We start from the raw sequence: 23785 nt of genomic DNA, 5'->3' as shown, positions 1-23785 counted from the left end.
AGGTGAGGAGAAGTACCTTAAAATCTATTCTTGCTTTAACAGGGAGCCAGTGCAGAGAAGTTAATACAGGAGTGATATGATCCCTTTTCTTAGTTCTTGTTAATACACGTGCTGCAGCATTCTGAATCAACTGGAGAGGCTTAAGAGATTTACAAGAGCAGCCTGATAACAAAGAATTACAGTAGTCCAGTCTGGAAGTGACAAACGCATGAACTAATTTTTCTGCATCACATTGAGACAGGAAGTGCATGTCTCTGCGTGTGCCCATCGAGGCGGAACTGCAGTGCACAGCGAGGAGTGGACAATTGTAAATGTTAAAAAAAACTTTCTTGAGTGGGGCGTTGGTGGGGCCAATTAAGGGGGTGAACACAGATCGCAAGGAGTGTGGTGACCATCAGGAATACTCCTATGGGCATATAGGACAATAGATACGGCAAAGCCCCCAGCATTGGATAGCTGGTAACTGTTTACCTTAGCTGTAAATGGATTACATCATAAAATAAATAACGACAAGTGAAAATAGTATATATGTTTTATTTCCTTCGAATTTGAACGGCGTGTTTTTAAGAAGAAAAAAAAAACCCTATGATTTATGACAACAAGGTAAAAGGATAATATGTAAAAATAACTATGGTTTACACTTTAGAGCGGTTTAAATTATGTTGAAAAAATCTGGAGCCTTGTAGACCAGCTAATTCCCTTCTTTCCGGCCGTGTGAAATTTCCTAGCTGGTAGATAACTACAAGCCATCTCTATATGCCAATTCGGATCATCGATAATCTGCCATTAGTATCTGTATTCAAACATCATATTTCAATTCAATTAATTTTATTTTGTATAGCCCAAAATCGCAAATTACAAATTTGCCTCAGAGGGTTTTACAGTCTGTACACATACGACATCCTCTGCCGAAACCCACCATCGGCACAGGAAAAACTCCCCAAAAAACGAAAAAAAAAATAGGGAAAAGAAGGAAAGAAACCTTAGATTTGCTACCTTTCCTTTCTTTAGTGCTGATCCGATCTAGAACTCTAATCCGTGAACGATGAGAACCGTAAATTTTATAATCCGCTGCACTACAAGTTGTCAATACAGTATTAAGTAATTGGCCTGACAGCTGAATTTCATAATCAGGTCATAGATTCTATTGGGTCACACAATTTAATAGAACATGGGCTCAGGGACATCAATGTAAATACATGTCAACTGCTTGCTTTACTGTTGGTGTTTCCCTGGTCCTGAGGAGTACGAGCCACTATGTAGCATCCTAACGGACCAGCCTTCGCTACCACGTTTTGAGATGCTACTCATCTGGTTTACATACTGAGGTTAGCGGGTATCTTTTCCCTGGCAGATGTTTGTTCGGTCGCTCATTTGCCAAATCAATGGACAAGGACAAGATAAGCGTCCTTGTTCGGAGATGAGAGGATGATAGCTAATGTGGCTGTGTCTCTATTAGATCTGTGTGGCGGCCTCTGTTAAGTCAGTGTCATTGAATGCCTTTGACACACAGAAATGCTGTTGGCACTTTCTGCAAATACGTTTTTGACTCAAATGCATGTGACCACTATTATTAGTGAGAATATTAGATATTTCTTATTAACGTTAACTGTCATCATGGCTGGTTTCACCTGAAATAAAAAAAACAAAAACCAGGTTCACTGTGGTCGTTATTGCGGGGCTCGCTGAAGGAAAGCGATGCACAGGAGAGAACCAGAACCATGACTTTAAATTACTACAAACTATACGAAATATTTTTTGTGATCCCCACAACTTGAAACACGTGACAAGGCAAAGACCCCTTTTTGCTTTTAAAAATAAATCTTTTTAAGGCTGCTCCAATTTCAAGGTGTGTGTGTGATAACACAAGCTCGGTGAATCGGCCTGGATAACATTTCTTTGGGCCTCTCATTGAATTGTTACTGTTTAACACGCAATTGTTTTCCACATTAAACAAGAATAGTATAAACTCAGATTCTTCTGCCTCCTTAAAATATTCCACTGCATTCTGCGTCCCGTCAACTCTGCAAACCATCCCCCGTCGTTGATCAGCTAGAATAAAACGTATTATATATGCACAGACACATGCCAAATCGGGACAAAGCCTTTACAAGAGGGAACTGGAACACAAATGGAGACCGAAAAAGAAAGAAAAGTTTGTAAACCAGCTGAACTGAGCCCTGTCTAGCCTCCCATTCTCTTGTATCTCTGGCTTTATCTATTTGTCTCTCTTTCTTTTGCTTCCTCTTTGTCTAACACATCTTTGTTCAGTCAGCTCTCAAGTCATTTTGCAAATGCCACAATAAATGGCACCAACGGCAGTCTGATTCCTGAACACATTGTTTCTGTATTTTGCATTGCTTTGTTGCGCCAGAAAAGGGTTGGGATGCTCAGATGTATACGCTCACAGTGTGGCACAAACGTCATACTTTTAACAGCAGAAGAATCAGCGATTAGTTGAGTCAAACCTTTGTACTCATAGAGTGATAGTAATGGAGTGTGAAAATCTGGGAGTGCTCATTTAATTCACGTATCATCCCCAGTTAGAGCTCTCCTCACACAGCTTCATGTAATATTCCCCGTTTGAATTATTCGTATCGGTAGTCTCTCCTCAGCTGCTGACCTGACATCTCCACAGGGATCATTAAAGTTTCATCCGACCTGATCCAAACGTGCCTTTAAGCAAGGCACTTGTCTGCTCCACTGGAGAATTTGAAGGGTACTAAGATGCTGCTCGCAGTTGTCATTGTGTGTGTGTGTGTGTGTGTGTGTGTGTGTGTGTGTGTGTGTGTGTGTGTGTGTGTGTGTGTGTGTGTGTGTGTGTGTGTGTGCGCGTGTGTGTGTATGTGCGTGTGTGTGTGTGTGTGTGCGTGTGTGTGTTTGTGTGTGTGTGTGTGTGTGTGTGTGTGTGTGTGTGTGTGTGTGAAGCACAATGCTGCAGGGAGGAACACACGCTCATTTTGTTAACACGACTGATACTTTATCCTGCGGGCGTTGGATCGAATGCGGAAAATGAATGTTGCACCAGCCGAGTGCAATGATTGTGCAGCAGCGGTGAGTTATTACCCGAGGAGTGCTGTGTGTCTTTTTGTAACTGACGATGAAAAAACCCCTAAGACAGCAGCCACCTGCCCCACTGGTGCACAGTGATGACATGTGTGAGAGAGACAGAGACGCAATAGACACACACCGAGAGATAAGATAAAGAGAGAGTCACTTTGCCCTTCATTTTTCTCTCCATCATGTCTACACGTCCGTGTACTGCGAAGCCTTTTCTTTAAATGCACAATCGTTGAAGTGAAGCGTAAAGATTCCCGTTATAGGTTGTTTTTTAGACTACAGTTAAACCTGATATCAAAACGGTTTGTCTGTCCATGTTTTTCTGTCTTACTGACTAATAGTGATCACAATTTCTGAAATTAGTCCAGTATTGAGTCTCAAATTGCTCTTGAGAGCTGTGCCTGCCAATGAGTGTGAATGTAAGATGGACCTGAAGGGCAGGTGGAACCTTTCATGGTACCCTGTGCCATCAGTGAATGATGACATGTGCTTTACAACAGTCCTTTCACCACTTACTACACGAGGGAAAAACAAAATGCGGGTGCCATTGAGGCCCACAGAGAAATAATGCTGTCAAATTGTAGGGTCCTTTGCGAGCTGTGGTCAGAAACGTGACAGTGGCAATAACCAGCAAAACAAACATCGGCGTTGCCGCTGGATTGGCTGCTGTAGGGAGCAGCATTCTTTCTAAATACTGGATCAACTCCTAAATATATTAGTGGCCATTAGTCACTCAGACCAAAAAAACATGGGATTGCACAAGTTCCCCAAAACTTTCTAAAATTGGATCTCGTTAGGGTATTGACATGTGATCAAAGGCTTTTGCATGTACCTGGTATAAATAAGTATGCTCATTATCTCATTTTCGGTGACATTTTAATTGGAGGAGACTGAGTCAGAGTATCTCCAGATGTGGTCTTCCAGATTCGATAGTTTTGTGAGTATGATTTATTTTGGATCCACTTAGACATCGCTTGGAAAATGTACTTTGTGTGTGTTGGTCAGTTGATCATATTGTAATTTTTAAATAATGTGTCTGGTCCTATTGCGAGCTTCAGAAATGAATGTAGTATTGTGTTTGTCTGTGCAATAAAAATCCTGTCAACCATTTATTTTTAGAGTAAAGGCATGTTTTAGTCATTTGTCTTGAATCTTGTCAATTTGAATTGAAATAATCTGTTACACAAATCAAATGAGATACTGAATTTTAAGACTTTAATCCATTCCAATGTGCTATATGAAGTGCAGTTTGGGGTCGTAATTCAAATTGAAGAGAGACAGATAAAAGTAGCGATTACTCAGAGTCACTGAGCTCAGGTCACAGCTAACCCCCTCGTCTGTGGTCAATAAAACATGAATCACATCCTTTCTGCAGACGCAGCGTGAAAAGAAATTCCTCCCTCAGAGGGTTAACATTTAGTGAAGGTACTTCAGCTTGTTTATCCTCTCCGAGAAGCCATGATGACATACAGAACTGTAAGCAGAGGAACTGGACATGATCGCAATGTGACGTTAAAAACTAAAGCAAGGAGTCGGAAAAAAAGGGTAAACAAACAAAGAGGCCCATGTGTGTTCAACCAATCATATTCAATTCACACGGAAACATTAAGGATTAAAGATGGAACAAAAATCCCACATAAAATTAGACTCATTCATTTATCAAATATGTATATGAATAGAACTTATAGATAGTTAAGTTTTATGGACCAGTAATCATGGCCTACTAATTTGAGCAGAATGACATTTTGTGAAGACATCATCCACGAAAAGAGGAGATGGAACTGGAGGAAAAACAATAAAGGGGAGATTACAGAGGGATAAAGCTCAGCAACGTAGACAGCCGGTGAAAAAGCGAGCTGTGCCTCTGCGGGTCCTGTCACTGATCGAAAAGTAAAGCCCCTGAAGCTGGTGCGAGTGAGCTGATGTCAGCGCTGTCGACGAGACCCTGCGCTGTGTTGAAGAGTTTCCTCAGCAACACGGTCAGGAAACAGTTTCAGCTGAAGTCAAGTAAAGGTCACTAAATTTCGATTTTTGTGTATTTTATGCTGCTTTTTGTATGTTTTATCCTCAAATTACTATTATTTAGGTTTTACAATACAGCTAGTTTGGAAATGTATGTGTTTGGTTCTGAAACGAGCAAAAATCCCTACCAACTCAAGGGTGTTGTTTTCTAGTTGAAAATATATTTTTTGCTAAAATTATTGGGCAATTTCAACTAGACATCAATCATTGAACATGTTTTAAAGATGGCTCTGTTGTCTAATGAGAACTGTGTTGACTTAAATAACAATTTAACTGTATTCGCTTTTCTTTTCTTTTATTTAAATTTGTGGTAGTAATCGTTTGATCAACTTATCTGTGGTTCTTTAAGGTGACAGCAGTGCCACCCGGTGGTACAGAAGAAGCATTACACACTCATCTCCTCGCATTTTGTTTCCAATCCCAATTTTGCATCACTATCGAAGAGCAAATACCTTCCACACTAATACAATGTGTGGCTGAGCACATGGTCTTATTCAATTTAGAATGGGTATTTAATATGCACTTGATACTAAATTCAAACTGTGACCTTTAACCTCATGTGAAAGGCAGTCTTAGAGACAAAAGCATGTGCTCATGAGGCACCATTGTCCTTCTTATCATGGACCGGACTTTACATTTAATTTAAAATCCTGATGGATGAGTTTACTGAAGACAGAGTGATTATACTCTTTATAACTATATTCTCAGATGTGAGGTGTATTGTAAATGGTTAACCCTCCACTGCATTACATCATACTGTAGGTTGTAAATTCAGTAGCTGCGATAAGAATAAAGATAAGCATGCAAGGTTATTCGATTGTAAACTTAGATTATCTAGTTTTTTGTCACCTTTAAGTGCTTAGGGAAATATATGCCTTACTATTTCAGAAGGCCTAAAATGCGGAGTATTTTAAACATATCTAGCCCATTATTGCACTCCAATTAATGTATTATTCATCTTTTATTGGTTTTAACTTGGTCTCATTTTTGTATTTTCTTACGGTTAATTTTACAAAATAATTGTTATTTGATTGAATTACATTTCATTCTCCATTTTTAGATTTCAACATCCAAACTGCATCATATATAAAACAGAAACAAAAGGATTTGTTTCGCATTTTGAGCAAATTAACGAGTTGACAGCGAATGCATCATGTGCCTTTGTTACAGGCGCTACTAAGCACGAGCGCCCTCTCATCCTTTTGTGTCCTCTGTCCAATCAGCACTCATATGCGGTTTCGCGGCTGCTGATTGGTCGCGAAGGAGGAAGATGCGACTGCAATGGAGAATGGACCGAGGACTCCTTAAAGCGTTCTACTGATACATATTGTGAAATGATTTCCACGCATTGACTCGTCTCGGTCAAAGTCGTCGGAGTGTTGCCTACAGCACGTGGGCCTGCTTCTGGTCCTCTTTTTTTTAGCTTAGATTAGCGTATTTTGTTGGATGGTTCGATGGGATGTCGGGCCCATCGCGCTGCTTTGAGCGTCAAGTCACTCCCTAGAAATGTAGGCTTGTGGTTACTGTCCCGGTAGAGCGATCAAGTGAAGGTAGGACAAATCTTACGACTTAATTCGATCACGCCAGGAGACGTTAAATGAACGTAATTTAACGTAACTTAACACCCCACACCCCATTCTTGACTTGCGGGCCTCGCTCCTGACGGGCTGCCTGGTTAGCATGAGATGCTTAGCCTCCTCAAGAAAGCTGCGGAAATGATTAAACGTTAGGACGTGAGGGGGATTCAGTGCTTGCAGCCTGATAGTGAGTTAAAAATAATAGAAAAATCATCTGATGCTATAACTACCTTCTTATGTTGTATTAATCGAGTGGTAGTACTAATATTTGCATGTGACATGTAATATTATAGCGTCTGTGAGGCACCTTTGCTCAACTTCAGCGCCATACACACACCTTGAGAATTTAAAGGATTTGCACACTGTGACAGATGGATCTGATCCCACGGCTGCTCTTGTAGGTGCTGCTGTGTGAACGATGCACGAGCGATGTCTGATGTTGAGGCCACGTATGCAGACTTCATCGCCTCCGGCAGGACGGGACGCAGGAACGCCATGCATGACATCCTGCAGAGTCCCTCCGACTCAGATGGACGAGGACTGCCCCTCACCCTGTCTTTGTCCCAGCTGCACATCAACGCAGGAGGAGGAGGTAAACTGCTGCATTGAATTGAGCATCCTGGACTGAGTTAACCTGCATGAAAAAAAAGCTGGGTAACTGTATGTAATGTCATCGGCCTACTGATTGCAATAGAGACACTATTTGGTATATAACATCCCTGCAAACAGCACTACTTACTTTTTGGGGTCAGCAAATGTTTGATTGGGAAAGCCAGTTACCCTCTGTACGACTTTTACACAGCTGTGGTATGAAGAGTTAACTGAGTTGATGTTAGAAGTTGGGTTATGTTATGTCATCGGGCTACTGATTTAAATACAGACACACATTTGTATGGAGAATGGTCATAAACATTGTCTGAATATGATGTAACTAAAATGTGATGTCGATAGATTAAAAAGGCAGGGGATCATCCGTCCATTGTCAAACTGCTTATCCTGCACACAGGGTCACTGGAGTCCATCCCAGCCAACTTCAGGCAAGAGACAGGGTTCACCCTGGATTGGTCACCGGCTAACACAGAGACATACAACCATTCACACATCTACGGGCAATTTAGAGTCCCCAATTAACCTGATCCCCAGAGCATGTTTTTGGACTGTGGGAGGAAGCCACGCAGACACAGGGGCAGACACGGGGAGAACATGCAGACTCCACACAGAAAGGCCACTGGGCGGAGTTGAACCCAGGACCTTCTTGCTGTGAGGTGACAGTGCTAACCACCACACCACCGTGCCGTCAGGGGATCATTATAATTATTATTTTATCCTCTGAGGACCTTGAATATCCAATATCTCTATAGATATCTTGCAGTGTGGACCAGTCAGACAATGCTGTCCCTAAAACAGACACCGGTAGTTTGGCAAAAAAAGCTAAGAATGATTGGGCCCAAGGGACAAAACACAAATAGTCCTCTATATTATATTAATACCCTGTAAATTGTCCTCCCTGTCCTCGTTAGATGGAGACGACACCGAGGACGGCCAGGGCGCTTCCTCCTCGTCCCATAGGGAGATGGGGCAGAGGAACAGCTAACCAGCCACACACTCCTGCCAGTGGACAGAGAGCTGCGGGACGGATTCAGGCCTAGCAGTGTAGCACCACTGCTGCTGATGTGCCCTCAAGCAGGGCGCTGACCCCCCGACTCATCTTCCCCCCTAGTCCACTGTAGAGGTGTTGTGATCACTCAGTGCTCCCCTGCCCCCTGTGGCTCTGCTGTGCACTAATACATAGACTGTAGGCGGGGGGGGTTAAGAGTGGGAGAACACAAAAGAATACAAACATGCAGCTCACGTGCAGTGGATTTTACTTTCAGTCTTAGTTCCTAAACACACCGGCGGGATGATGGGACTGAAAACGAAGACACAAACAGCCCCCATATGTGAATATTGTAGTGCCAGCAATTTGTGAGACCACTGAGACGTGCTGAGCCAATGGGTCACAGTAGGAGTAGCATGTTCGTAGTGTAGCTGGTAGGGATTACCGGTTAATGGCTTGTGCTTCCTTTAAGTTGACACTGTAGAGTGAATTGTGCTCCTTGGCTGTAGTGAAGCTGGAAAACACAGACAACAAAAAACACTGGGCACATTTTGTCTCCTAATATGTGTGTTTGCTATTACTGTCATGACCGCTGGGGGAAAAATATCTAGTACTGTTGAAAGCAGCAGACTTTTTTTTTTGTCTTCTGTTGGCCGACAATACATAATAACACATTTACACTGCGCACAGTATGGATGGTGTTTATCAATGGCTCAGTGACACATTGAAAGATGATGATGGTGCACTAGTCTTTTCAAATGTTGATACCTGTTTTTAATAAAACTTTTCTAATAATGCCTACTGGCATTTTGTGGAGCCACCTTAAGGAGGGGACCAATACCAATCTCATGTCTGTACGCTTAACAACGTGCCATTAGCATGGTCACCTTAGCTCGGGTAAACAGCTAGCCCGGCTCTGGCCGATAAGTAACAGAATTCTCCTACCCCCCCTTCTAAAGCTCACTAATAAACATCTTATGTCCTCTTTCTATAATCCATAGAAAAAGAGTTTCATACACTCAGTGGTTTTCACACTACAGCTTTTTGTACTGGTTAACGTGAGCTTTAAATAGTGAGCTTCAGAGGTGCTGCTGGATGTATTTTGTTGCCTTCAAACTGAACCAGGCCAACTGTTCCTCATATTTCCAGACTTTATGCTAAGATAAGCTAAACCGTATAGGTGTGGCATCAAACCCCTTTAAATTGTTATAAGCAGAGTGTATTCTTCCTTTCTCTGTTTGTGTTCATTCAACAGCGTTGTTTTTCTTCTTTTAAAAAAACAATATAGCCTATGCTAATCAAGCTAGTACGCTTGCTAAACTACAACAGCAACTTGCTCCAGCAAAATATTTTCAACCCACAGACATGAGAGTGGTATCATTCTTCTCATCTCACTTATGGCATGAAAGGAAATAATTTCCCCAAATGTCTAAGTTTTCCTTACATGTAGATATGCAATACTCAGTAGAGCTTCCGGTTATGTTTGTGTGAAGGATTTTCTCAACCACATTTCTGCTTCTCTGTGTAGAAATGGATTAATCCTATAATCTGTCAAGACCGTCACGCATACATCTAAACTGTGTTTTCTTAACAATTGTACCAACTGAAATCATTCTGTGATACTGCAGCTCAATGCAAATGGTAATTGGGAAAACATCAATTTTTTCATCACTAGTTCAGGTCTTTCCAGTTGTAAACTGCCATGTGAACATATAGTGACTCACACCGCTTCAAAAACAATGCATACACTCAACCGTTCATAATCAATGGTAAATGGACTGTATAGTGCTTTTCTAGTCTACCAACCACTAAAGCGCTTTTAACACTTCATGACATCATTCACCCATTTACACCCATTCATACACTGATTACATCTACACAGAGCCACCAGTCAGTAACTCACATTCACACACACTGTAGTCACAGCTACAGGAGCCATGTTGGGTTAAGTGTCTTGCCCAAGGACACATCGACACGCAGGTTCACCAGGCCTGGAGTCGAACCGCCAAGCCTCTGATTGAAGGACCACCGTGCTCCCCACTCACCCACAGTCACCTTTTCAGCATGCAGAAACACACATGCATGATTCTGCTACATGTGTAGTTTTCTCTGTCTATTACCATGTTTTCTACTCTGTGTCTAAATAAAAATAATGAACCGATATCAGTGAAATTAGACTTTTCTTGACATGTTGTACTTCTGCAGTTTGGCCAACAGGCGGCACTGTGGGCAAATTTATAGAACCCAACACACAAACGAGTGTATGGCACTCAAATTATGGTAAATAATAAGCATATACTATGTTTCCATGAGATTTATGAACAGACTTAAAATTAAGTATTTCATGAATATTTAAATACATGTAAAATCCTCAAGGGATTCTGTTTGTTTTTCGTAACGCAAAACCACTTATTTACTTCAACATCAACAAAACTTGGAAAGAAATATAACATATTATATAAAAATATAAAAGACCCTGTGCCTCCTGTTCCCCATTTAGGGTCCCCATGTGTGTGTTGCTGATTATGCAAAAAATCCTTCAACAATAGTACCAGGAAGTTTCAGCAAGAAAAAAAAATACGCGGCCAGTTCCTCATTCTGGTAGATCAGCACAACAGTTCTTGTCGACCAACTGAGCCACTTGGTCGAATCAGATACCGTCAACGTCAATCTGATGATAAAAACATAGAGAAGAATTCTCTGAAGAAGAGGAAAGAGGAAAAAAACTTCTTGGCAGTGGATGAACAGTTTCCTTCAGCGGGAACTCACACAAACTGAGGTACGGACAAATGCTTGTGAGGTGTGAATTGTCAGAGATGTTCACCAGGTCATTGTGTGATATCATCATGGCCAGCTCGCACACACACACTCACACAAAATCAGTATACATATTTGTAATTCATTTGAGAAGAAACAATAAATGATGAGTGACTTGACTTGACTTAGAACTTCTGGATTAACTGTGATTTTCATGATAGTTACTTTAAATCCCGAAAAAAAATGAAAATGGTTTGTTGGGTTTTTCTTTGAATGTCTATGATGTTTCTTATGGAATTTAGTTCATGCTTTTTCAGGATTTTCATGGATGGATTGAAATCATTTTCTGTAAGTTGTATATTTAGTAAATACAGCTGGTTTAAGGGATTTTTATGTAGGTCTCATGTGGCAGCATCACATTTGCCAAGTGTGGTTGCGCCAGATTCCGTAGAGCATGACAGCTGCCGCTTTCATTTCTTCACCACGCCAGACTTTGGGCTCACTCCAATGCTAAAGTAGAAAGATTGTATGTTGGTCATAGCAGACCACAGTTAATGTGTGTGTGTTGGCTTGAATTTGTTCAGCGCCTGATGGTTTCCGGCTGTTAGCTGACTGTCAAGTTAGAAATATAACAAAAGCACTGAACCAATGAACTGTGTGACCAGTAATGACATAACTGCACACATGTTTGATTCACAAGGATGGGTATCAGATTCAAAGACATCTGCCTATACATTCAGTCAATAGATTCAGCCCAGATTCTGGTGTTTATTTACAATTAAGTTAATTTACAATGTCCTGAGTTTACATCTTTCCAATGTCAAGGCCGGTCCAATGTCCAATGTGATCAAAAACTTGTCAATCTAATGACAGTTCCTCCAGGAGTTCTTTGTGTTTAGAGCTAATAATTTGCAATAATTTAAACAAAGCATGCTAACACTAACCAAGATGGAGTTCATGGTAACAAAGACGCTGCATTACAAGCTTCAAAGAAGCCATGTTGCCCAACGGCCAAACGTGGGAAAATCTGTGAAGGTTGTGTGGACAAACTAAACCACCTCCAGTTATATTTGTATGATGCGTTTATTCTTTTTTGCAATTATTAGATAGTGACCTAACTAACAGCCATATTTAGCATTAGGAAAAGTCATAAATGTGGACAAATCCCAGTCATACTGAGACTCAAACCCGCATTCCAAACTTAATTTGCCCGAGAACAAAATAAAAATGTATGCTATCAAAGTTTATTTTAGCTGCCGTCAAGGCCAAAAAGCAAAAATGTCTTATCTTGATTGCAATGGCATGTGTGTATACAATGCTTGGTTTTTGCTTTTCATTGGTGATTAACCTGACATGTGACCTACAGCCTAGTTTCATTTCTGAGTTGCCAGCACCATTAACTGCAAAATCAATTGTCAAACTCCTAACGTCACAGGTGTGGGAAACATGTAGAGTGTTACAGCGCTACATATGGTGAACACGTGACACTCCAGCACATGCTTGATTTTTCTCACTTCCCTCTGCAAGGGAGTATGGGCTGCATGAAGTCCAGGCTGACAGACGGTCTGAGCGGGGGTGTGGAGGGGAAGACCGGCGAGCAGACTGTACATACCGACCGCATGGACTTTGTCAAAGACCCCACCTCCAATAGAACAAGCAACGTAGTAAGTAACCAGACAGAACCAAACCAATCAGAGGTTGTGATCTGTGTTCTCTGAGATGCACTTGAGCAAAGTGTCGCAGTACTCGTTTTAGCCCCAAAGGGAAAAGTCAAATCAAATCTTTTTTTTTACTGTGCCCCGGTAAATGAGAAATTCCACTAATGTGTGTATAGGGTGTATCGGATGCACCCTTTCTGAATGATTTGTAGAAAAAGTGACTCAGATATTTCCTAATGAACTTCCCTGTCTCACAATATTACATCAAGTACAGGGAAATGGGTGCTTTTGGAAAGACCACAGTCGAGAAGTGATAATTGTGTCAGTTGAAATACAGACAAACAGACAGACAGACAGATTGAAGGGTGAATGGATAGATGTACATCTATAGATAGATATAGTACAATAACATTGAGTTAGAAGCAGCTGATGTCTCTATGAACACAATTTTCACACCGTTTCTGATCAGCTAAACTGCCTTTCAGGATAACTTCCTGCTACCTGGTCAGCGGTTCCAAAAGAGGGAAGGTATGACACCTTTCTTCTTATGCATGTTTTATTTTTACATTCTGTTGCAAAAGTGTTGGTATAAAATCCAGTTGTTGGATTGCTTTCACATTTGAAAGTAAAAGAAAGCAGCACATCCTTGTTTCTAAGAGACTATAAGGATTCAGAGTCACTCTGTCGACTTACAATACGACACACAAAAAGAGCTGTGCTAGACTCTTATGAGGATATGTGATGCTACTGCAAGTGATTAAGCAATATAAAATAGGTTCTATAGATACCTCTTGTGAATTTTTAAGCGTCAATGTGTTTTAAAAACAAGTAGCTTGATGAGAAAAATCATCACAGCAACTACTCCTCCGTGCCACACAGGTTATTTTCATATCAGGCAGGAAGGAGGAGGACTCGGACGCAGAGGGTTCAGCTGATATTGCTTTTTATTAATAACAAGAAAAAACTGAAAATCTCTCTTAACGAGGAAACGAAGGTCGCGATCAAAGTTCAAAAGGAAAAAACTCAAAATCTCTCTTAATGAGGAAAAAAGGTTGAGATCAAAATTCAAAAGGCAAAAACTCAAAATCTCTCTTAAACGAGGAAATGTAACAGGGATCAAAAGGACGTGACAAACGTTATCGGACTTGACTTGACTCGTGACGTGAGGGCTGGTGTGCAGGGCAAAACAACAAGACACACTGGCACAGGACAAGGGGCGACGCAGACTATAAGTACCCATGAGGGAGTTGTGGGAACAGGTGGACACAATCAGGAATCAGGGGAGACAATCAGACTGGTGACACATGAGGAAGGGCAAGGGACCTGAAACGAGAGGGAGTTAGTTTCCAAAATAAAACAGGAAGTCAAAAAACAACTGGAGACAGGACAAAAACGCAACTTGACATACAGGTGTGACATTTCATCTATTAAAAAATGTAAAAATACAAAATATATTTTATATATATATATATATATATATATATATATATATATATATATATATATATATATATATATATATATATATATTTGGAGAGGCAATCAGGGAGATACTAACCTCCAACCACTAAGCCCTGACACTTTACCATGCTGCAGCTAATGATTTATCTATTTTCCTCTGTCCATTCTCACACAGTATATTGTGATGTTTCATTTCTAGTGGCTTTTGTTTATACTCTGCAACCAATTCAAATGAATGAAAAAGAGTACCTGAGCAAAATGAGAGATTTTGAACAAAACCAAATACGTAGCAGTAACAGTAGTAAGGAGTCAATGTAATCTAAAAATAGTTATTTAATGATCAAATCTGGCGACCTACCAGAGGCCACTTGTTACTGCAAAACAGTCTACTTGCAAATGTAGACAAACCCCTAAATTAATTACTTGTAATATAGAAAATTTAATATACACAAGTATTCAGCATGCTAGTTACACTAGGTGGTCTAATACCTTATTTGTGGGTTTGTTGATCATCTTTTTAACAGTTTTCTGATGTAAGTCCTCGTCATTGATTATACCTGAATTGCAATTTTTAAATAACAGCGGGCCTATTTGTTTTGTCGTGCTGTGATTGACGAGCGTAATACCTTTTTCTGTTTCCTATCCTAGAGCAAAGTGGGGTCGGTAAAATTGTGATCAGCCTTTACCCATATGAAGCTCTGCATGACGACGACTTAGGATTCAAGAAAGGAGAAAAGATGAAAATCTTAGAGGAGTGAGTGTCTGACGTCAATTAGTGACCAATTCAACTTCTAGAAATGTTAGTCATACTGTGCTGTAAAGAGGGCGAGAACCAGTATACACACACACACACACACACACTCACTCCATCATAGTGTCAAAGACTTGAATATTAACTTTAAATTGAACACCAACAGAGACACACATCATTTTGTTACTGTCACTGACCAAAAATAACGGCTACAGGCTACCAAAAATAACGGTACGGGATGTACAGCAATTACATTACATAGTGGGTCCAGTGATATTATTTATTGCTGTATTGGTCTGCTGCTGTCATTTCACACCTCCCCTGTGTATATTTACCCTAATATCAAAAACCAAATTTGATGGGGAAATTGTGATTGGAGTGGCCGGCATGCCCCTTTCCCTGTCCTATCCCAAGAACGCACTCGCTGACAATCAAAGAAAAACAGTATCTGTTTGCTGAAATAGATGTGTGTCTCCTGCAGACATGGGGAGTGGTCAAAAGCAAAGTCGCTGACGACAAACAAAGAAGGATTCATCCCAGGCAATTATGTCGCCCAAGCTGACTCCATGGAAACAGAAGAGTGAGTATATAAATGACATACGTGCTTTTGCTCTCAATGAACATTTGTAACAAAAGGGTGATGGATTCAGCAAACCTCTTCTTTCTTGCTGACAATTGTCATTGCAATGCAAATTGCATTTTGTTGAGTTTGTTTGATTCCGAAATTCTTCATGCGTCTTGTGTTTGGTTTAACGTCTTTGCTTATTTTGTGCTTCCTGCCTTCGTGTTGTCTGTCCCGACCTATCTGTTGGTCACAAAACTTCACATTTCCTCATTTGTCAGTCCCTATTTATTCTTCCTCTGGTCCTTTGTTGTTTTGGACTTTCTATTTTGTAAGTTATTCTCTGATTAAATCATTTGCATTTCTCATCTGTTGGCCTGGTCTGCGTTTGACTCCTTCCCTTTCTCCCTGCCGCCACCCAAGAGTGTTTGTTTTGTGTATTCAGTACATTCCCACACTCATTGCAGGTGGTTTTTCAAGGACATAACTAGAAAGGATGCAGAGAGGCAGCTGTTGGCGCCTGCCAACAAACCAGGCTCCTACCTTATCAGGGAAAGTGAAACATCAAAAGGTATGGAAATCACCACAGCCCGAGGATACATTCCCCGCTCTCCGTCCAATCACTCTCTCCCACTTACTTTTTGTGCAGGAAGTTACTCGTTGTCCGTCAGAGACGTGGGTGCCGAGGGGACCGATTCGGTCAAACACTATAAGATCCGGACGATGGATGATGGTGGCTATTACATCTCCCCTAAAATCTCTTTTCCCAGCATCGCCGCCATGATCAAACACTACCACCGTGGGTACCGCTCCGGAGTGGAGCCCATTAATATCACTTATTCCAAAGCTGTCATGCAACCGCTCTAATGGGGTTGGTTAGTTGCCTAAAGACTTAGATATTTTATTCTTAAAACTGAACAGTCAACACATGAATGGCTCAGACCTCAGTGACTGTATGTGTGTGTGTGTGTGTGTGTGTGTGTGTGTGTGTGTGTGTGTGTGTGTGTGTGTGTGTGTGTGTGTGTGTGTGTGTGTGTGTGTGTGTATGTGTGTGTGCGTGTGTGTTCCAGACAAAGCCGATGGCCTGTGTCGTAAACTGGATCGTGCATGTGTGAAACCCCAAGCTCAGAAGCCATGGGATAAAGATGCGTGGGAGATTTCTAAAAATTCTATTAAGATGGTGAGGAAACTCGGAGCTGGTCAGTTCGGAGATGTCTGGATGGGTGAGTAAAAAAAATAGCATTAGTACTCCCCAGTGTAACCCTGTGGCACATTTGGCCGCAATGAGCTCAAAAATAGGCCCTTCTTTCGTGCACTTACCTTGTTGTGAGAGGCTTGTAAATGGTAAATGGTCTGTACTTATAGCGATTGGTCTCCCAACCACGCAAAGCGCTTTAACACTTCATATCATCATTCATCCATTCACAGCCATTCACACACTGAGGCCACCTGGACATCAGTAACTAACATTCAAACCACAATAAGAACTACACGTCATGTAAAATTGTGATGTTATGAAGCTGCAAGAAAGGTCCAGCGTTTTCTTAAGCCGAGTTTATGCTTTTGTGTTTTCAGAGAAACGCAGGGACACGCAGATGCAGGAGTCTCTTTGCGTGTCCTCTGCGTACCTTTTCACCGCTTCTTGCATTCTTGCGTGCTCGCGTGCGTCGACCCATTTTTCTAGACTAGCATCAAAAGCTACGCAAGGCTGCGATTGGTCTGCTAACTGCATCCTTTACGGAGTCTCACATTTACGGTTCCATAGCACAATACCGCCATTATTAAAACAAAGATTTTTTTACAAGAGAATGAATCAGATCGAAGAGCTTTTGTCGGAAGAAATGCGTAAATATGACCACTTCTACAAGCCGTCATTGGTGGACTATAAGGACGTGCGGATGGCCTCTGATTCATGGAAGGAGATCTCCGTAAACGTCGGTTTGCCGGTTGAGGGGAAAAAAGTTGTGAAGGAAAATACAGGACAAATATATCTGCGAAAAAAAGGCGATGAAAAGCAACAGTGGCGATGCACTGGGCAAAAAAGTCTCTGATAAATAAATAAACAAACCAACAACTTCGACACACAAAGACGTTACTCTCTAGGTCGTCTTCAACAAAACACGTTACTCCACCTATTGTTCTGGCGGTGAATTGCTCTGCAACACACACAACCCTTTTTGAACCATGTATTGAAACGAGTGCGTTACGCAGAAGCATGCGTCTAAGGGGCACCAGTGCACACTTTGATGGCTGACGCCTTCATATTGGAAAGGCACGACTGCTCTCTTGGCCTGCAGATGTGCTGAGCTCATCATTCTTTTCAGATTTTACACTTAAACCATTGATAAACATAAATATCCTAAACACCAACATCAGCAAAAGTGCAGAGAGACAGAACCGTGCTACATGAGCTGTAGCGATCAGGAGTTTGAGAACAGTGCGGAGTGGGAGACGCATAGAGGATGCTCTGAATATCTGTAATGTTGTATATTGGGCTTGAAGCTGAAAATCCTCACAATGCAGACACCTAAACAAATGGTAGGCCCGTTTATAGTAAAAGCTTTAAATATCCTGCAAATGGAGCCATGGCTTTGGTTGAGTGAACAATGGGGGAAGGGCTTGGGGTGGGGGGTGAGGATTCTAACTCCTTTGTCTCACTTCTGTGAATTCAGAGCAGAACAGTATCTGGAAGTTCCATTTCCCCCTTATTAAAACAAAAATGACCTCCTCAGTTCCTCCTATTAGTTGTGTCAAATATTACAGGAAGAACTGAAAAAGTGCTCAAATCTTTCCATGCATGTAGTCATGACTGTTGTGGGAGGACCATTGTTGCCAGTTTATCTCAGTTGTATTATCCATGCCGAACGTCACTGAAGTGATTTGCATCACCCTTTTTTTCACAAAACTCGATGTGCTCTGATACTTCCTGTGAACCTTTAAAGCTATTTATCTTTTATATAATATTGAGTTTGCAATTCTTTGACACAAATGGGTAACAACATAGTGTTGGAAAAGTTGGGTTTTCTAGAATCAAGTTCCTTCTTTATTTGTTAATAAACTAAGGATACTGAATCCATTCAAAAATTTCAGAATGACAAAAAAAAAAGTTTATCTATTGAACGTATGCAGATTCGTTGCCATGAAGTAACGTATTTGGATGCTTTGGATTCACGCCCAGGTTAAAAAGTTCTGTGAAACCACTGGCGGGTATGAACAGCTTAAACTACTGTCTTGTTTTGCTATGCACGTGTGCATTGTGAGACGCGTTATTTGGTCAAACGGCAGTGGGAACTTTGACCTCTAATTTGGCCGAGCTGCTGTATGAGAAGTGAAATTTAAAACACCTGTGTTGGTCTTTGCGGCTTTAAAACGGAACGAATGGAACAAATTGCAGGAACAACCTGTTTTTAAAGTGGCACAGAAGAGCTTTTATGTTGAGTTTATTTATCAAGTTTTACCAATCCTCGCTTGATAACGCACTGGAGCTGTTCATTCCATTAACCCTTCGTTTACTCTATATTACAAGCTATAGGTACCTTTAGCCATTGTTTCAGAGTATACTCCTAGTTTTACATGATGTATGCATTTATCTATTTGTAATATATGGTCATTCACTCGTCATAAGTGTTGTTAAAACCTGAGAACCCTTGTTTTTGTTTTACTGGAACTTTGAAATGTGTGAAGCAGGTTATATTGGGTTGCATAATGAAATCCTGTGGCTGCCTCTGAACGGCTGCCTCTTGCGAAGTCCACAAAATAAAAATGTCACACCTTCATCCTTTGATCTCTGCCATATCAGCCTACTACAACAACACAACCATAGTGGCGGTGAAGACCCTGAAGCCTGGCACTATGACGGCCGAGGCCTTCATGGAGGAAGCCAACGTCATGAAGACGCTGCAGCACGACAGGCTGGTGCGGCTCTACGCCGTAGTCACCAAGACACCACCCATCTACATCATCACGGAATACATGGCAAATGGTAAACAAGCTTTCTTATTTTTAACACATGTATTTTTGACCTTCCAATGAGAGCAGCAGTACAATTAGAGTACAATGTTGATACAGAAAAAGCACTCCGACCTTTCACTTTGTGATACAAACATCAAATTTAGTAGAAATTCTCTTGAACTGTATTTTCGAAAAAGCCCGTTATCGACAATGTGAAAACAATATGGCTGCCATTTTCCAAGACGGCTGCCAGTATTTGCCTGGGTTGTGAATAGGTTATCTGTTTTGATGGTGTTGGTATCAAAATATGGGTTTCTGAGCCTTTTAGAGTCTTAATACCGCCATGCAAGGACACTAAACACAAGGCCCATACATTCTTTACCATGTTGATATTCTATTTATTAATAGCATATGACCCCAAAAAGTCCCCATGTAAAAGAAAATGTTCTTTAATATTGCACTTGACCTCCGTTGGATAATTGCAAGGTGAGCAAAAACACTTTCAGAACTGTTTTCTGTGTTTTTTGTTGAGGAAAACCTTGGCAAAAACATGAATACAGGCACCATCGCAATCACCGCATGCATTACACAAAATGCAGAACACTGACATGCGGCACGCTGACATTGTGTCTCCTTGTCTTCAGGGAGCCTACTCGACTTCCTGAAGAGCGACGCAGGATGCAGACTCCAGCTGCCGAAGCTCATCGATTTCTCAGCGCAGGTTATTTGCGCACTGACCCCAGAACGCGGCGCACACTCCGCCCTGGTTGTGAAACAGACGTGAAGTCACTGTTTCCATTGCTGAACCGAAAGGAGGAACCATAAACAGCCACAAAAATAAGACCACTGATGAAGAAGTCATGAATATTTATTTCCAACAACTGACTCTTATTAATTCTATATTATATAATTCTTTGCAAGAAAATCACAGCCTTGCAAAAAAAAACGTACAACATTTTTCCTCTTTCAGCCCTTTAACTCAGTACACTTGAAAAAGGGGACCCTTGCTCCCTAATTGATTATTATGAGTGTAACTTAAGGTTGAATAACAAATGAATACTACAAAAACTAACCTCGGCTAACAGGTGGACCTGGGACAGAGTTCATTTGGAGGTTTGTGGATTATAAGGTGACGTTTGGTTTTAGTTAAGTAATCCAAATTTAATAAAAGTTCTTATTTAACGAGTCAGTTTTGTTAACGCAATACGATATAAATGATAAGAGTCAAATCCAAATCCATGAAATGTCTTTCACTTTTTATTTTGAGGAACACTCAAAACCACAAATGTTCTGTTTAGAGTGACATCAACTACACAGGAAGGCGAGTTCGTCAGTCCGATTTGCAAATGGCCCATCACAAATGTTTGCAATGACCATCAACTACGTGTTTCAGGACTGGTTAGACATGGATCCTCACCTCGTTTGAGTTAAACCTGTCTGGATCTGTCGACAGCATCAGACTTGTGCAGAGAAGCAGGAGACACATTGAAAACATACACAGTGTTATGCTTCAAGGCTACTTCAAGGTTTTTTTTCTTAACAAATATGACTTTGGATAAAGTTCAAACAGTGCCGTTCTTGTGCACTATATTTGCCTTTGTGCTGTTGCAGATAGCGGAGGGCATGGCGTTCATAGAGAGGAAGAATTACATCCACCGAGACCTGAGAGCGGCTAATGTCCTGGTGTCAGAGAGTCTACTCTGTAAAATAGCTGATTTTGGACTAGCAAGAGTCATCGAGGACGACGAATACTCTGCCAGAGAGGGTAAGATGTTGTGTGTGTGTGTGTGTCTATTGTTGTATTGTGTAAGAGATAGTTTGTTACCCCATAACATACGAGCTGACTTCATGATTGAACACCAGGGACACATTTAAATGAAAATGTCCTTTAAAGGCCTGGAAAGAACAGAATCTACTGATTACCGTAACGTGTTTGTCTCATAAGCTAGACTTGTGTAATTATTCCACTTCTTTGAGCTTAAAATCATGTACGCCAGTTTTCCCGAACCAGCATTTCTGTTAAACTGGGTCTAGTACCTTTGAAGCCGACACCAGCCTAGGTCACACAATAGTTAAGTATTGAACAACGTGCAAGATATATCTGACAAGTGTAGGAGCAGCGCTATTTGAACACAGTAGTGAAATTTTAATTCTCCCATACAGATTATTCAAATGGCATCTTTCATGTCCTTGAATAAATGTGTTAGCGGTGACACAACGCCCGTGTGTGTAACTGTGGACGTGTCTTCTCGCAGGAGCCAAATTTCCCATCAAGTGGACGGCTCCAGAGGCCATCAACTACGGCACCTTCACCATTAAGTCCGACATGTGGTCCTTTGGAGTTCTGCTCTTTGAGATCATAACCTACGGAAAGATCCCGTACCCAGGTGAACGACCATGTGTCTCGTGTCATAATCAGCACCACCGTAAACTATTCTCTAATGCAGTCATTCTCAAATTAGGTGGTACTAATGTTCGATTGGTTTAAAGTGGGGATGGAGGGTTTTGTCTGCTCGGACTGTAGCTAAGGAGGGCTGTTGCGCGAGGAATAGGCCACCATGCTTTGGGAGGGAGGGGGAGGAGGACCTTTGCTAGAATACCAAGCAACTGAACCAAAGCAAAATTTGACATTGTGCTCTTAGAGTTACGAAGCTCTGCTGCTCTCTACTGTCGACAATGACCACATCAGTTTGCAGACAGTGTTTGTGTCTCGTCTGCCTGCACCGCCCTTAGGTATGACCAAAGGAGAGGTGATATCCTCGGTGCAGCGCGGCTACCGGATGCCTCAGCCCGGCAACTGTCCCAACGAGCTGTACGCGATCGTGATGTTATGTTGGAAGAACAAACCCGAGGACCGGCCCACGTTCGACTACATGCAGAGCGTCCTGGACGACTTCTACACGGCCACAGAGGGACAGTACCAGCAGCAACCGTAGAGAGGGAAAGACATTCACGTATATGTATATGTATGTATATGTATGTATATGTATATATGTATATATATATATATATATATATATATGTGTATGTATGTATGTATATATATGTATGTATATATATATATATATGTATATGTATGTATGTATTTATATGTATGTATGTATGTATGTATGTATATATATGTATATATATATATATGTATGTATGTATGTATATATATGTATGTATATATATATATGTATATATTTATACACCTACTCATGTATCAACTTAATGTAAATGTTATCACGAAACCATTCAGAAAACTGAAGGGGGCTATAGTAGATTAGTGCTGTCACTTAAACACGTTATTAACGACTTTAACGCAAACCCATATCAACGGTATCAGTTCCAAGTACATACAAAACCCTAACCCTTTACCTGAAATGTGCACTTTATAATTTTATTTTGTACCGCCCTGTTTAGCAATGTGGTTTTTCAATAAAATAAAACATTTGCATAAAGCAAGCCAATCCACTTTTCCATGTTGGTAAGAGCATTACAATCAAAAATAAATGACGGGATATTTAGAATATTTTTTGCCATTAATTGTTATTAATTTTGAGTTCCCTATGTTCAGTTTATTTTGTAATCTGTTTTCATATCATTTCAATTAAGGTATAATCAGAAGTGTAATCTGTACTTTTAAGTGGCACATGGTTTCACAAAATAGGCTCAAACCAGACATAACCCTAAATGTACAGAAGAACTAAGTAGCCTACTTGTGTGCTATGTTTTGAACATTGGATCCATCTACTTGTTTTCAATTTGGAATGAGAATGTATTCATTTTGTTTTGACAAAATGTGTATTAAGCATATTCTATGTTGGATATTTATAGTGGATATAGTTCTCACTCTTACTTCCCGATTGATTCTGTTTACAAGTGGTTTATAAAGAAAAAACGTTATCAATTTGTCTCAATTTACCTCATTGCATAGCAGTTAATCTCATTGACCGGAGAAAACTACACAAACTGCTTCATGGCCGCAGGTAAGTGAAGGCTAGCCATTGAGGCTAGCTACAAACTAAAGACATGACCCATTTTCACTGGCTGTTTTAGCCCCTTGTCATCAGTTGGGTCCTGTTATTTCTAGTGCAATGCTAGCTAGCGCCATGTTAGCGCCCCCCCCCCCCTCCTCGCTACTCCACATGTCGGGGGCAGCCAAGAACTCCTGCAGCCATCGGACAAAGTGTTCAAGAGTCAGTTGTCGTTAACCATAAGAATCAACGCCAGGAATGCTGCTTTGCAAACTTCATCTTTAACATCCAACTTCCTTCAAAATCTAATTCACATGAACACTTCAGTTCAATTTCAAATTAGATTAAAAAGGGAACAATCAGAAGTTACATGATAATTTCTATTCAGATTGATAGTACACATCGCCAAGGTGTCGCTTGGAGATAACCA

The 23785-nt window shown here is 40.9% G+C and overlaps 2 protein-coding genes across 3 annotated transcripts; both read left to right on the top strand.

Annotated features, from left to right (window-relative positions):
* Window positions 1-6270: 6270 nt before the first annotated feature.
* Window positions 6271-10417, top strand: LOC120815605 (uncharacterized). 2 transcript variants are annotated; one of them, XM_040170407.2, is made up of 3 exons: window positions 6271-6632; window positions 7061-7251; window positions 8180-10417. In XM_040170407.2, exons 2-3 carry the CDS (start codon window positions 7089-7091, stop codon window positions 8251-8253), a joined length of 237 nt encoding a protein of 78 aa, XP_040026341.1. In that variant the 5' UTR covers window positions 6271-6632; window positions 7061-7088; the 3' UTR covers window positions 8254-10417. The 2 variants fall into 2 exon arrangements, with proteins under 2 accessions (XP_040026341.1, XP_040026342.1); XM_040170408.2 differs by having other exon boundaries at window positions 6336-6846.
* Window positions 10418-10833: 416 nt separating this feature from the next.
* Window positions 10834-22843, top strand: lyn (LYN proto-oncogene, Src family tyrosine kinase). The gene is made up of 13 exons (XM_040170406.2): window positions 10834-11035; window positions 12541-12677; window positions 13157-13199; window positions 14781-14886; window positions 15365-15463; window positions 15913-16016; window positions 16095-16244; window positions 16516-16668; window positions 19245-19427; window positions 20041-20117; window positions 21008-21161; window positions 21652-21783; window positions 22130-22843. Exons 2-13 carry the CDS (start codon window positions 12546-12548, stop codon window positions 22330-22332), a joined length of 1536 nt encoding a protein of 511 aa, XP_040026340.1. The 5' UTR covers window positions 10834-11035; window positions 12541-12545; the 3' UTR covers window positions 22333-22843.
* The last annotated feature ends 942 nt before the right edge of the window (window positions 22844-23785 follow it).

The sequence above is a fragment of the Gasterosteus aculeatus genome, chromosome 3, assembly GCF_964276395.1.
Source record: "Gasterosteus aculeatus chromosome 3, fGasAcu3.hap1.1, whole genome shotgun sequence".
NCBI classification, from domain to species: Eukaryota; Metazoa; Chordata; class Actinopteri; order Perciformes; family Gasterosteidae; genus Gasterosteus; species Gasterosteus aculeatus.
Note: the sequence above shows the minus strand (reverse complement) of the source record. Positions and strands in the feature narration are given on the sequence as shown.

Coding starts and splice junctions, on each gene's coding strand:
- LOC120815605 (XM_040170407.2), top strand. CDS start 7,089: ATGTCTGATGTTGAGGCCACGTATGCAGACTTCATCGCCTCCGGCAGG. Junction 7,252..8,179: donor CATCAACGCAGGAGGAGGAG/GTAAACTGCTGC, acceptor TGTCCTCGTTAG/ATGGAGACGACACCGAGGAC.
- lyn (XM_040170406.2), top strand. CDS start 12,546: ATGGGCTGCATGAAGTCCAGGCTGACAGACGGTCTGAGCGGGGGTGTG. Junction 13,200..14,780: donor GCGGTTCCAAAAGAGGGAAG/GTATGACACCTT, acceptor TTCCTATCCTAG/AGCAAAGTGGGGTCGGTAAA. Junction 19,428..20,040: donor CACGGAATACATGGCAAATG/GTAAACAAGCTT, acceptor CCTTGTCTTCAG/GGAGCCTACTCGACTTCCTG.